This window comes from Heliconius melpomene, chromosome 10, assembly GCF_056956725.1.
Source record: "Heliconius melpomene rosina isolate 202511_hmr_F chromosome 10, ASM5695672v1, whole genome shotgun sequence".
NCBI lineage: Eukaryota > Metazoa > Arthropoda > Insecta > Lepidoptera > Nymphalidae > Heliconius > Heliconius melpomene.
The window spans coordinates 17,247,978-17,262,352 of NC_140398.1; the positions used below are offsets into that span (position 1 = coordinate 17,247,978).

The 14,375-nt window shown below is 33.7% G+C and overlaps 2 protein-coding genes across 3 annotated transcripts; one reads left to right on the top strand and one right to left on the bottom strand.

Annotated features, from left to right (window-relative positions):
- Nucleotides 1-1,330: 1,330 nt before the first annotated feature.
- Nucleotides 1,331-4,753, top strand: LOC146536012 (uncharacterized). Its single transcript, XM_085192146.1, has 2 exons — nt 1,331-1,484; nt 1,903-4,753. The coding sequence occupies exons 1-2, from the start codon at nt 1,473-1,475 to the stop codon at nt 4,663-4,665; spliced, it is 2,775 nt and encodes a 924-aa protein (XP_085048272.1). The 5' UTR covers nt 1,331-1,472; the 3' UTR covers nt 4,666-4,753.
- A 1,036-nt stretch (nt 4,754-5,789) lies between these two features.
- On the bottom strand, nt 5,790-14,314 carry LOC146536013 (uncharacterized). Of its 2 annotated transcripts, none has more exons than XM_085192147.1 (3): nt 14,200-14,314; nt 9,192-9,632; nt 5,790-8,044 (listed from the first exon to the last, which is right to left on the bottom strand). In XM_085192147.1, the coding sequence occupies exons 2-3, from the start codon at nt 9,569-9,571 to the stop codon at nt 6,190-6,192; spliced, it is 2,235 nt and encodes a 744-aa protein (XP_085048273.1). In that variant the 5' UTR covers nt 9,572-9,632; nt 14,200-14,314; the 3' UTR covers nt 5,790-6,189. The 2 variants fall into 2 exon arrangements, with proteins under 2 accessions (XP_085048273.1, XP_085048274.1); XM_085192148.1 differs by lacking the exon at nt 14,200-14,314 and adding an exon at nt 13,785-14,138.
- Between the last annotated feature and the right edge of the window lie 61 nt (nt 14,315-14,375).

Below are 14,375 nucleotides of genomic sequence, written 5' to 3' on the forward strand. Positions count from 1 at the left end.
CTACCCCTACGTACCAGAATTGCAATAGTGCAATCCGTCGTGTTGGGTAGCCTCAGTGACTACTTAACTACGCTTTGGCAAGTGCGGAACACCGTGACTAGCCATCGATTCTCTGCATACTTAAGGTACGTTTAAAAATGTTTAAGCTAATTTAAACGTAAATTCAACTAAATACATCTGACATGTTGCAAAGCTTGCTCTAATTTTCTGCAATTTACTATTATAATACATTTTCAATTTGCATGTGATTAAACAAAGTTTTTTGTTTATCTGGTAATCTATGAGGAGGCAAGGTGTTCAGAACACCGTAAAACTATCGCGGTTACGTAAATTTGACGAGGAATCAAAGAACGATTACAATTTTATAGACTTGATTGTCGAAATACACAATCCCAATAGTTGTTCGACTCGAAGGAATTATTTTCATTTCTCCCTGTGGTAAGAAAGAGCGTGGTTGGGTTAGTGGTATTGAAGCACATACATATATATCGAATTTGGGCGGAAAGTAGAGTGTCTCAACATTAGGATGTCTTTGCATACCCTGGTATATGTGGGATAAAGCGCCATGAAAAAAAATTAACTAGTTTTTTATGGAATAAGTAATTTCGTCGTTTATAATACTGAAATTTCAAATCCGTCTTTTCAACTACTATACGTGTACGAGTACAAAACTTTTGTTTTTCTTGTCAAAATAAATCACAATAGCCCAAACTGTTGTATTTATTATATAAGAAACACAATCGACGTATATTCTATAATAGGACCGACCGGATGTGGTCCGTTTACACAAACAGATTCAGAACAAATTAATTGGTAACGATATTGAATTTTTTTTTACGTTATATTTTCTAATATCGCAATTTGACAAGTATTGCATTAAGTTTAGAAATTTAATTTGTACTTAAAATCGCTTTAAGGATAGCTACGACTATGTATGATCTAAGTTGAATTATATATAGATTTTAATTATAGTTATGAATAAAATATGTATATTAACTATAAGTAACCGTCGTCGCGCAGCGGCACAAGCACAGTCACGGGACGGTTGTGGATTTGATCCCCACTCGAGGAAGTGAAATATTTATTTACGTTTATATTTCCATTTCTTCGCCCTGGTGTCGAGGCAAAGCGCGGCGTTGAGTTCTGCCAATCAACACGTAATGCCTCCAGTATTCGGCGTCTTAACACTAGGTTCAAGATTTGATTTATCTGCGAGTGTAAGCAAACTCTTTTCACTGATAACTTGAGTTCGCTAATATAGCGTTACGATTAAATTGAATCATTGTCAATTTGTGTAACGTTCGATCAAATTCACTAGTTTCCTTTGTATCAGCTTCATTTTGTTGGTCCAAGTACGGTGATATAACGGGGGTTAGAAAAGAGTGGTCTGAGAGTTGCCTAGATATAAATTGGTGGAGCGGTCGCGCCGGCGCAGTGCCGCTCCCTCAGTCTACGTCTTAACATCACCCACGATGGGGGGAAAGGTAATTACTTATTTAACTATACATATATTTTTAAAAATAATATAATTGAGGCCGTCGTGGCTCAGGAGCACAAACAAGCCTATCCTGCTGTATGCAGGATACAGCGTGAAGATAATTTTTTAAAAAATATAATTATCTCGGCGTAAGCGAGAAGTGTTTGATTGTGTAAGCAATAATTCCAATTCGATTGTGTCTCGAAGAACTGATTGTGGTATTTTTTTGTAAATGTCTAGATATGGACAGCATTCATTACGAAGTTTCCCTATATTAGGCAGAACATGTAAAGCGTTGTAACCTACCAATTACCTTCTTTTTTGTTAAATATTCTATGAGGCGAACGAAATATTTGAATATAGTTAATTACTTTTTAACACTAGTTGTGTTTTTTTGTGAAATGATAATATACGTTTCTTTTCAGGCATTACTAGCAGTGATATGTTGGCTGGCGTTAAGCGAAGCCTCTGCTAAATCCGCGCAGACAGCTTCTGGTGTTATAAACAATAAAATCAGTGCCGAAAGTGCTCCTCGGCTCTATAGAAACGTTCCGGTCGGTGTTTATGCAAGTGCTATACCGTACGCGTCATATTCCTTTAATGTCCCCACGTTCGTGGCACCCAAGAGTACGCAAGTTATACCTGTTAACAAAGAGAATATCGTAGTGCAAAGTACAAATGGATACTTGAAGGATTCCTATGGACAGCGTTTCGTCGAGACACCTCAGACCGTCGCATACAAGACAACGTTTCCTCAACAATTTGTGGAGCTACAAAGTCTACCATCACATTTGAGCCAGCCGCTAGTTGCGTCCGCTCCTGCTTATCAATATGGACAAACACCACATTTCTTCGGGCAAAACCACTTTGGAATTTCTAATTTACAATCTTTCACACCGTCTCACGTAAGCCAATTTTCTGCACAACCTTTAATATACGCAAGCAATGTAAGGAGTCTGGCACCGACTGGGTCATTTTCCTCCCAAGTCAATGGAAACCCTACAGCTCAGCAGCAATCTACAGCCAATAAAAATGTGTATTTAAGTTCATTTACTGCAGATCAATTTAATGGACCTAAATTCCAAAAAAATCAAGGGCAACCCACTGCATTGACTTCTTCGAACGATCATAAGCAAAGTAATTCACAAGTAGCACAAGCTAACAAATTACAGTTAGTACATGTACCAAAAGAAACGAAGATTACTACAGTGACAAATGGAAAAAAAACTGTAGTCAATTTAATTACTAAGCCACCGATTCCTTTATTAGATTTAACTTTATTGGAACCTTTGACGTTCAAAAATCCTTTAGTGCCGCAACATCAACATTTTTTGCCAAGAATTAATCAAGCAGTTTACAAGAAACTGCCAGAATTAAATGAGGTTAAAAAACATCAAATGGAATTTGTGGTACAAAATACAAAGGCATATGATAGTGAGTCTGCAAAGAATAAGCCAAAAGCGCCTAAAAAGAAAAATAAGAAAAAAGTCCCTCAAAATCAGCATAAAGAGGAGGATGAAGTGGAAGTTAATGTTTCACATCAAACTCGAGAGATTTCTGATGAAGAACCGGGAATATCATATGAGATACAATCACCTAATTACAAAGAAACCTTTACAGAGCATAAAATGAGTTATAATAAAGAAACACAATCAGAACCAGTGAGTATTAGCTATGAGAAACAAACCAACAAGGAACCTGTGCACTATTCGTACGAAGAACGGACTGAAAAGAAACCCATACATTACAGCTATACACATAGTTCAAAAGAGCCCACCCAAAAACAGCAAGCCCATTATGAAAATAACGATGAAAGTCCTAAACAGCTAGTTTATAATTTCAAACCTGAAAATACGAACAAGGAACAGCATGAGCAACACCAACAGGCTCCACCTCAAAATGAATCTGAAGAATCTTCTGAGGATACTTCTGAAGAATTTACTGAAGAAAGACATCACCCACAACAAGTACATAGAAATGAATATCATGAACACCATCGAGATGCTCCAAAGACGGCTAATCATAAAGAACAAATTCGACCAGAACATAAAGAACAAGTTTACTATCACTTTACTAATGACGAAGCCGCTGGATTACGTCAGGACTCCCCTCAACATAAAAAACCTGTAGTTCATTACGTGGAGAAGTTTATCCAGCCCATAACTCCCGAGTATGAGGAAGATATCACATTTTTACCCACCCATAAGCCACACGGAGAACAAAATCACAATGAACAATATAATATACATATAAATCATAATGTGCGTCCAGTGCAAAAGAAAAATCAACAACATCATCATCATTACGAACACCCACAGGGCTATTATTCACCAGAGCCCGTTGTACATGAAAAATCAAAACGACTAATTGTGAAAGAGGGAACAACAGCTGAAGTAAACAAACCTAATAATGAACTAATGGCGGAAATGGTAAAAAAACAAGAAGAAAGTGAGGAAGATTTTGAAAAAGCATACAAGGACGCCGCATATGGTTTCCCAGCATTTGATACGCCTTCTATTGACGTCGAAAAGGAGATTTACAATCCTGAAGCATATGGCGCTTCCCGTTATAGCAACGAGTATAATGTAGAAAAAACTCCACTTCGTCAATATGAAGCGGAAGGTGACGAATACCCAACACTAACCAGAGCGCAATACAAAGATGTCCGAGACAAAGAGACTGACGACTACTATTCAGATTATGCAGTCAGCAGACCCGAAAGTCTTCGGGAGCGCCATAAGAAAAAAGAGGACTATTATGAAACATATCAGAATCATAAGCCTGAAGTATATTTTGGCAATGAGGATAAAAAGAAGAAGCACAGTGGTAAATATACGGTGGCTCCCACATACGAATATTATGGTACACCACAACAGAAACAACAGTCATCGCAATATAGAGTAGCTCCGCAATCAGAGGGCTATAATTACAACAAGGAAGCTCCCCGAGATAACTCTGCGTTCGCCTCGCGGCCTCATCAGAGGTATAGAAGTAGAACGCAATTTGTCGAACCCCAGTTCCAGTATGGTTTCGAACCTTTATCCCTACCACGTCTTTTAGATAGCGAATTGGCCGCAGTGGCCAGTAACAACAGCCCAAAATCAGAAAAGCCAGGAACTAGAAAAAAGATCTATAAAGAGAATTGGTATATTAAAAAATCAAGTAGGTCTGGTAACTCGGGTAGTTGATAGGATAATTAATTTATTTATATTATATTATATCTAATTTTAAATTTATAGTACAGTGATATGAGAAATAAAATGTTAAATTATGTAATTCTTTTCTTTACTTTCTTATTACTTACCGTCGTTTTCTTTTTTCAATTGAGAAACTTAAGTTAAAATTGACGCAATAACTTTCCCTGACAATACATTACGTGATAGTTGCAATAATAAATGTTTTCAAAATAAAAAAAACAAAAAGCACCTTCATCAGACGCAGTCACCGTTAAGAATGCGAATCGAATTTTACACGGTGTTGTGACAGCCCGCCCACCTCTGTACAAACTATTTAATAAAAACAATCAATCAAAAACGCAAAGTATACAAAAAATTGTAATTACACACAGTACGTGCCCATTGTCAAAATTTCTCAAAAAAAATTACGCTTTATTTACACTTTTTATTATTATTGCTTCAAAATGAAATGTTAGTAAGTGTTGAAAATCGGAACAGATTAATTAAGGCGATGGAAATAGTAATAACAAAATCGATTTTATTATTCTTTCTAAATTTAAAATTGAGATTATATTGAAGTGAGCTAGATGCACGTGGTGGAGTAGGTACTTGTGTAAATAGTTATTTCAATTTGATAGAATTATATAGGTAGATACTAATTGTCTTATCTTGTATATTTGACTACAAAAAGATGTTACTGGAGGGAAATTTACAAAAGTAATTTTATTATTTAGTGTAGTTATATTTGAAACGTTTATTTTTTCAGCTTCACACTGTACCTATTATAGTCACAGTCGTGGTGCAGGAGTACTAACGTGACTGGTTGCGGGTTCCAGGAGATTGAAATATTTATTTAAATTTATATCTTTATTTCTTTGCTCTGGTGTCGTGGCAAACGCGACGCTGAGTTCCGCCACACAACGCGTTAGGACACTCCACTCTCCACTTTCCGCCGACACATATTTTCACATATTTACATATTTACTACATAATATGTATATTGTCGAGTCGAGGCATTTTGTGGTGTTGCGTGCATTCTAATAGAATATTATAACATATCGAACTATGAAATTGTACTATATAAAAAAAAAAAGTAAATATACTAGGAGAAAGGCCATTGTTAATAATGAAACAAATTTAAATAAAAAAAATATCATAACCACCTTTATTTAATAATTAAACATTAAATACTGATTAACTAACATTAACATTTAAATCTATTTTTTCAAATGAATTTTAATAACTTGACTAGTTGTACATAAATTCACTAAGCACTATCAAAAGTTTACATAGAGAGTCTTACTAATTTTGTAACTAATGCCTACTAATTTACTACAAATACGTATAAAAATAGATATATTTTTAATTAATCAATTGACACAACTTACAATTTTTATTCACACTCTCGGTCGGTCGTATTTAACGTAGGCTCCATTTTGACGTCTACGAAAGTATTTTTTTTTATTAAAAAATAAATTTTGATTCAAGATTGGCGAATATACGGCATACCGAGGATTAATGTTCTTTGACCTTCTGTTATCTTTGTTTTCTATTATTCTCTGTGTCATTCTCAGATACATTCCTCTTTTGAAACAATCGCAACGTCATCACGACGGTGGCCAATCCAAGTACTAGAGCTACGATAGCTAAAATTAAAGCGGCTAATGGCATACTGTGTTTATTATCATCAAAAAAATTAGCTACCAACGCGACTGGCCTGAGTATTTTGACTACAGGCTCACATCCCGACTCTCTTACATACTTTGCCCAAGTTCTATTAGCGTAAGTTAATTCTCTAGGCTTAACAAACGGTCTCCTTCCCGGTACCGTTTTGTTTGTGATGAGTGACATATTGCGCAACTGAGCTTCGTTGTAGCGGCAGTATAGATTTTTCTTTTTCTTATTACCCTTCACCACTATGTCCTTTTCAGCGCTCTTAGCTCCTATAAGGACGTCTAGATCTCCCTTTATCATATTAGCCCAGTCCCACATTTCAGCAATCTTGCAGTCGCAAATGAATGGGTTCCCCAATAGGTTTATTGAGTGTAGCTTAGGATTGTTAACAAACAGTTGTGGATCTATTGTGGTCAGATTATTGTTACTCAAATTTATTTTTTCCAATATCTCCAGTATTTCCAAAAAGACGAGGCTTCCTTCTTCTGATCTGATTCTATTGCCAGCCAGATTTAGTTCTGTTAGATTTTCAGTATTTTTAAATGCATATAGATTAAGTGAGGTTATGTTACAATTGCTTAAGTCTAACACAGTGACTTGGGATAATTGTTTGGGGAAGAGAGGTCCCGACGATGGGATCACTAGCGGATTTCCTCCAAGTCGGATTTCTCTTAAGTCTGTATAAGTAAGATTTTTGAAAAATGCATTTGCATTTAATGGTCGTTTGAGACCACAGAATTCTAATTCTAAAGTTGTCAATTGTGTTAAATTACCAAATAAACCAGCTTCTAGTGATAATAAGTCATTACCAGAAAGTATCAACTTTTTCAATGATGTCATATGAGCAAAGGTATCTGGTCCAATATAAGATAAATTACTGTAGCCCATGTTAAGGTACTCTAATTTCTCCAGTGGCGCGAGTAATTTTGTAAATACATTTACTAGTGGATTGTGAGAAATATCCAATTCAAGTAGGTTTTCAAAGACATTAAAATTGTCAGGAAGATTATGGAGACCGCAGTTACTTAGGAAGAGCTTTTCTAACTTCGGAAGTGGAGCTAACGCTTCTTGAAGATCGGGTGCGAACAAAGGATTGCCTGATAAATATAAACTTTTAAGTCTTGTCGCATTAGCGAAAGCGTCGCCCGAAATCGGACCTTGTATTTTACAATTAGACAAATCTAATAATTCCAAATGGTTTACACTATTGCCTAATGTCATGCCAACGTCTAAATCACGTAGTTCATTTTCAGCTAAAATTAGTGTAACCAAGTTTGTGCAATTCGAGAATGTATCTTCTGAAAGTGCGGTAATGCCTGATTTTCTCAAATTAAGGTATTCTAGTCTTGCTAATGGACCTAGGACTTCAGGCCAATTTATATTAGATAATTGATTCCCAGCCAATTCTAAGTTCTTTAAATTGACTAATGAAGCAAAAATATTTTCTGTAATAATACTAAGTTTACAGTCATTGAGTTTCAGTGTCTCCAGACTAGTCAACACGTCGAAAACATCGCCTTCTAATGATTTCAATGGATTATTTGATAGATCTAGCGTAGTTAAGGAGGTAGCGTTGTCAAAAAACTGAGTGTTAATCTCAGAAAGATTACAATTGCTTATATCTAAATATTGTAAAGTACTTGACATCAAAAATGGACCGTCCACCAGGTTCAGCGGATTGTCTTGAAGTTCTACGTTGAGAAGTCCATGGGAATCCCTGAAAACAATTACAATGTTTCTTTTATTTTCAAAAAATATAAATTATATTTTCAAATTTAATAATTGCCTTTATATTTCGTTTATATCGTACAGCTTAATTGGATAAAGCACTTGAATGGTTTTTAAAAGACGTGTCCAAACTCAGCTCCATTTTAAATATAATATTTTACTTTGATTTTATACTATTAAAGCTAAATGTACAAAAATATCGTTCACAGCAGTCATCGAATGAAAACATTTTGTTCTGTACGTCCTGATTTTGTATAGGTACTTATAGGTTAAAATGAAAATCACGATATCACAGTTTATAAAACGTAATCTATCCAGTAATTGAATTTGCATTCTCAACCCGACTATTATCTAATATCTGCCTCACGACCACGAGCCACAAATGACGGCGCAACAACTTTAAAGTAATTTGCTCAATTTCAACGGCCATTGTGTGGCCGAGTAGCACGGCAGGAAAATTGTAAATAAGGCTTCCAGATGATTTGAAAAGTTATATTACATTATTATAACATATTGTAAATTAAATTATAATTTAATAATTATTTTTATTAATTTTATATATATATCCCAGATATAGAAATTGCAAAATCATTATTTATTCTTATTTTGCGAGACAATGTTGTTAAGAATAATAATTAAGTAGATTGATGACATTACTCTCTTAACTTATTATTCAACCAATGTCTCTAACATTGGAAACCCAGCACCACACTTCTAAAATGAAAAAAAAAATTGATCCTCCCAAGTGGGATACGAACCCACGAACAAACTCTTCAACTCAAGTACAGTAAGGAGTAAGGCTGGTATTTTGGAATAACTAAGAAATTATTTATTTATATTATTATTTGCATAGTTGGCAAGCTAGGTATAAGTGAATAGGATGTGACTAATTGGCGGAACAAGGCAATTATTAAACGAGATTACACTTTAATTCAATAAGTTAGCGACACACTTAGCGTATGTCTAGTTCTAATACAAATTAAGTAAACCTTAGAAGCCTTAAAAGTAAATAGCTAATCTGAAAATATTAGTAATAAAATGAGTATCGATGAACGCAGATATTTTTTTATTTAATCTTTATAAATATATTTTTTAGTTTACTATCCTACTAATATAAAAATAGCTACAATACTTACAAGAACGCTTCCGGATCGATATAACTAATATTGTTTCCAGACAAATCGATATCTATCAAATAATCAAGTCCCTTAAATGCATCTCGTTCTATTCTGGTCAATCGATTATTCGCTATTTGTAGTCTCCTCATCTTTATATCATTTGGAAAAGGCTGTAGACTGGTTATGTTATTCCCGTTTAGATCTAAGATGTAAACACTTAGGCTTAGTTCATCGTAGGGTATCTCTGTGAGGTTGCTCTCTGAACAATCGGTCACCCAATTGATTCTAAAGTAGTGGCAATCGCATTCGTCGGGACACTCCAACTCGAAACTGTCTCCGTTAAATCCATAGCAGTGTGTGGCGATCAGGCAGAGGAGAAATGTGGTAATTCTTCCCATTTTGTTAGATTTTTAGCGGTTTCAATTTATAAAAGATTAAAAGCTCCCATGATAACTGTTTCTGTAAAGAACAAATGAATTATATTTAAAAAATGTAATTATGTTTCTATTTTATCTAAATTTTCGCGTAGCAGTGTAGGCAGGGACAACCTAGTGTCGAGAGTCAAGACACTCTGTTCACCGCTGTCGTCCAGTGGCAGATCTCATCAAAAATTATATCATGCAGTATTAACTTAAAGCTTAAATAAATGTATATTGTAATAGATTTTTCACTTAGAAAATTTGTAACGGCAATCCGAAGATGACCAACATCTCCCATTGAAATTTCTCGTGAGAGATGCAAAAAGATAATTTTGAACTGATTTAGGTGTTTGTAATTCTTGAGATTAGTGTATTTAACAATTATTGACAACGTGCTGCACTTGTTAGCTGTAAGATTAGATCTACTATGCTAATTGGAAACTGCAAACAATAACACGGCAACAACAAAACAGATTGTATCAAGATGTCCATGATCTGTAGATGTTTATGTCCATATGGTAGTATTACAGTTTTTAATGTACTGGTGAATGTGAATGGTTTCAATAAATGTAAGTAAGTTAGACGAGTCATTATAAAATAACGACCGGTAAATGTCGCGTGAGGTGAATCGATTTTATTTATATGTAGGTATATTGATTTTGTACGCTACTAAATATAATGTGACCCTTACTTATGATTTATACGAAAACTAGTTATTACTGCGACCTCGCCCCCGTAGCTAAATTGAAATAACTTAGAGATGTATGTGTGTATATGATACATGGCACAATATAAGTACCCGAAGTAACACCAACTGAGGGTGTTCACTGACGTTTTAATAATTTAGTTATTCATTTATAAAAAATAGGTATTTATTTATTCATAAACAACCCATAGTTACTCAAAATTGATAACAAACACGAGTAAGATTCAAAATAGAATAAAAAGGACAACAATGGCAGCAATCCGACAGAATGGCGGGACAATCGCAGTAATGGCCGTCATCCTGCTGACCGCTGGCGACCGTTTCCCGCCAGAATTTTCCAGAAGCGACATTCAATTTCAGTGATTAGGTCACGCATCATAGCGCTCTCACTTTATCGGTAATCCGAAAACGATTATCGAGTATTAAGTATGGACGATAATATGATGTTACAAAGTCCAAAACCTTTGTCAGGCTTGACAAAATAACTGGTTGGCAATTTCAATTACTGTCAAATTAAACAACTTGACTCGAAAACTTTCGATAGGGAATCTAAATGTTTTATAAAGCTTCTGCTTTTGACGTGTTGATAAAAAAAAATCATGAAATAGTCATTATTGGACCATTTATTGTAATTCTTCGATTTTAATTGTTTTCGATGATCTGTTGAATTAAAAAATACCAAAATTAATTTGATATCAGCATTACTTGGATAAAACCAATAATTAAGTAAATGTTAATTTATTGGGTAAAATCTATAATCTGCAATTTTATTACGGCGTCTCTTTATTAGATTTACAACGACACTGGTGTTGCACAATAGCGTTATCATTGGGGCTCTTATTTTGAATTTTAAAAACAAATTGTAAAAAAACATAACAAGTATATGTTCAGAATAAAAAATATACTTTCATCAGAGGGAACTGTTAACCTAGCGTTCAGAAACTTCTGTTCCCCGCTTTCCACCGAAATCTCGAGGCTTTGCATGTCGAGTGGATGACCTCAACGAAAATAGTAAATAAAAATGTCATAATATTATTAAATGATTGAGAAAGCCATCATTTGATTAGCAAAAACAGCATATAAGTACGTGTTGACTACCTACGACACTCCCTGTTCTATCAGAGCAATCCATCGATTGCACTGGCCTTGTCCGTCTTGTTGTATCTAATACTATTGTTTACTTATTGTATAGGAATAAAGGACAATTCTCTAGATTGTTTAGATTAATATTGACTGACACAATCGATTAAAGGTACCTAATATATGACAATATTTTTGTATAACAAAAGAATTGAGAGATAATATGGTAAATATCCTATTTAATATCATAAATGTAAGTTTGCGAGGATCGATGGAGGTTTGTTCCACTTGCACACATAAGCTACTGAATGGATTTAGATAAAACTTTTCAGTTATATAGTTTATACATTAGGATACCATATACTATAAAGATTTTGTATAATTTGGTTACAATATAAAAATAACTTTTCGCGGGTGGGTTACTAGTGGTCGGTCGTTTAACAAAAATTGTTAGACAAAAAGTTTCGTCGGAAAAAAAGTTATATTACTTTTGCCTAACATCATAATATATAAAATACCTATAGATAAACATTTTTATGTTACTAAAGTAGGTAATAGAATTATTCTTTTTCTACTTATGTAGACATTTAATCATTAATGAAATGTACCTATTAAACTATAATTATATTTTAATGTATCTTCTGTTTTTATTTTACAGATTCCAGATTTTTTAAAGTATAGTTTCACTCTCATTTTCTACATTTAATTAAGGAATGTAGTTCATGCAAGGCTGCAAAAATTTTGTAAATCTTTTTGACTCAGAATTGTTATATCTAAGCCATTTTACACAAATGTTTAAAAGTTTAAATGCTTTGTGCATTATATTTTTGTTTCCACAAAAAATATAAGAAAAACAGATTTCATTGGATGTTTTAAAAAGTCGGTACAAAAGGAAATTTCTTAATCGATTATAATATCTTGCTTTGTTCACTTGAATAAAAAGCATACGAAACTTGAAATTATTTTACATTTTTATTCACAAAGGTCAGATGAGTTTGATTATAAACGAAAGACGCCATCGAGATGCATTTGGTTGTAGTTTGCCTTTGCACAACACAGCGTTTGTTTATAAACTTAACAGTTGTGGATTCAATTCCTATTCGCCAGAATGAGTTATTTTCATTTCTTCGGCTTTAGAAAATAAAACATGGCATTACGTTCCACCACTCAAGACGCAATGACTCTCAAATTGAGGAACCCTACCCTGCTTTATGGGGAATACATTGGGCAACTAAAAAAATGTTTATTGACTTAGGACTGATAGTACGAGTGCTTTCGTTAGTTGAGGTTCTCTATACCTGTATGTTGTACAATAGGATAAGCGATGCGGTATATAATGTCTAACACCTAAATCGACATTTGGATTCGATAAATAAATATTATTTTATTAATCCGCTAGTAGTTTATATTACATGACGTTAATCGTTTCGATGTAGCCCACTGTACTACACTATGTATCAGGCATCTAGAATAGGTATGTTCCAAGCGAAGCTGCATGTATTAACTAGTTTTAAGTTTGGTAAAATACAAGTAACTACATACAAACTGGCGAAATTATATAAATTGTCCACGCGCGAAACACGAGCTTCTGTAAGTGATTTCACGTGATGATCACTTGCATTATAAAGAAAAAAAAATGTATGTTGATTTAGTAGTTTGTATGAAACCCATAAATTTTCTATAGCGATAACATTTATATGCTACAATCGTTATGGTAACTGCGTCACCTTAGGAAATTCTACGGACCATTTTCTCATAATTTAATCGTGTGACGCAATTTTAATACAATTAATATTTCGAGGTCGTCGTGGTGCAGCGGCGATGGTTGCGTGGGTTCGATTCCTATTACTAAAACAAATGAATTATATTCCATTTTATTTTATATTTTCATTTTCTTGGAGAACGGTTTCCTCTACATACCTTACTTGTTGCTTTTTTAAAACATTTTTAAATAAGAATCAAATAATCCTTTGTTATTTCAGTTTTCTTCTATCAGAACTTATTAATTTATGAAAACTTGAAGAATAGCTAATTTAAAACCATATTATATTATAGTACCATGTACCTATCTGGTTATGAATAAATAGGAACAACATAATATATTTATTTTATAAAGAATGACGTTGTTGTTGTCGTTGACAGGAAATGAAAATATTGAATAGTTCATTTTCCTCGAATGAGAATCGAATCCACAACCTGTCGAGTTTGATCGCACGCTTGTGCTGCGCCACAACTGGTACCAGTTATTTATTAAGTTAAACAAATCTTTGTTCTAGTTATTGTTAAAAAGTGTTAAGATTTATTTATAATTCAATAAGCTGGTAGAGATCCTAGCCCACCTCGCAAGAAAAATACGAGTGCACAGTAAATAAATTATGATATTTATTTATTGAACTTTGTACTTACGAAGGATTTAAATACAATCGATGCATGGAGTCTAGAGTATAATCATAATCTCTCAAGCTAATATTCCAAATCACTCAAAAAACTTTAATATTCATCTAAAGAGAAGGAGATATAGAAAATGAAGAGCCACTTTTATTATTCTTCATCCACGATTAGTTAAGAAAGAACTACTCACTTTAACTTGAACTAATATACTAAGCGAGAGGACAGCTAAGTCCTACGTTGAAATAATTAATATAATTAACTTTAATGTAGCTACCTGCATTGTTTACAATCTACGATCAATGCAATAATACAATAACACAGAGATAAAAAAAAAATAAGTATAAAACTTCTAAAACATTTTAAAAGAAATAAAATAATTTAAGTTGATAGTTTAGTAGATTTTTTAATGTATTTAATTAATATGACTTACATGAGATCTGCGTAACGTGTAAACCACTTGCTTGGCCACTCCGGACTGAAGTTCTGACTTCTGAGGCCATGGTGACGTCATTTACGTCTGTACTTTGTTATAGATATATGAAGGGCTAAAATTTATTTTTATTTTTATTTTTATTTTTATTTTTATTTTTATTTTTATTTTTATTT

Coding starts and splice junctions, on each gene's coding strand:
- LOC146536013 (XM_085192147.1), bottom strand. CDS start 9,571: ATGGGAAGAATTACCACATTTCTCCTCTGCCTGATCGCCACACACTGC. Junction 8,045..9,191: donor ATCGATCCGGAAGCGTTCTT/GTAAGTATTGTA, acceptor AATTGTTTTCAG/GGATTCCCATGGACTTCTCA.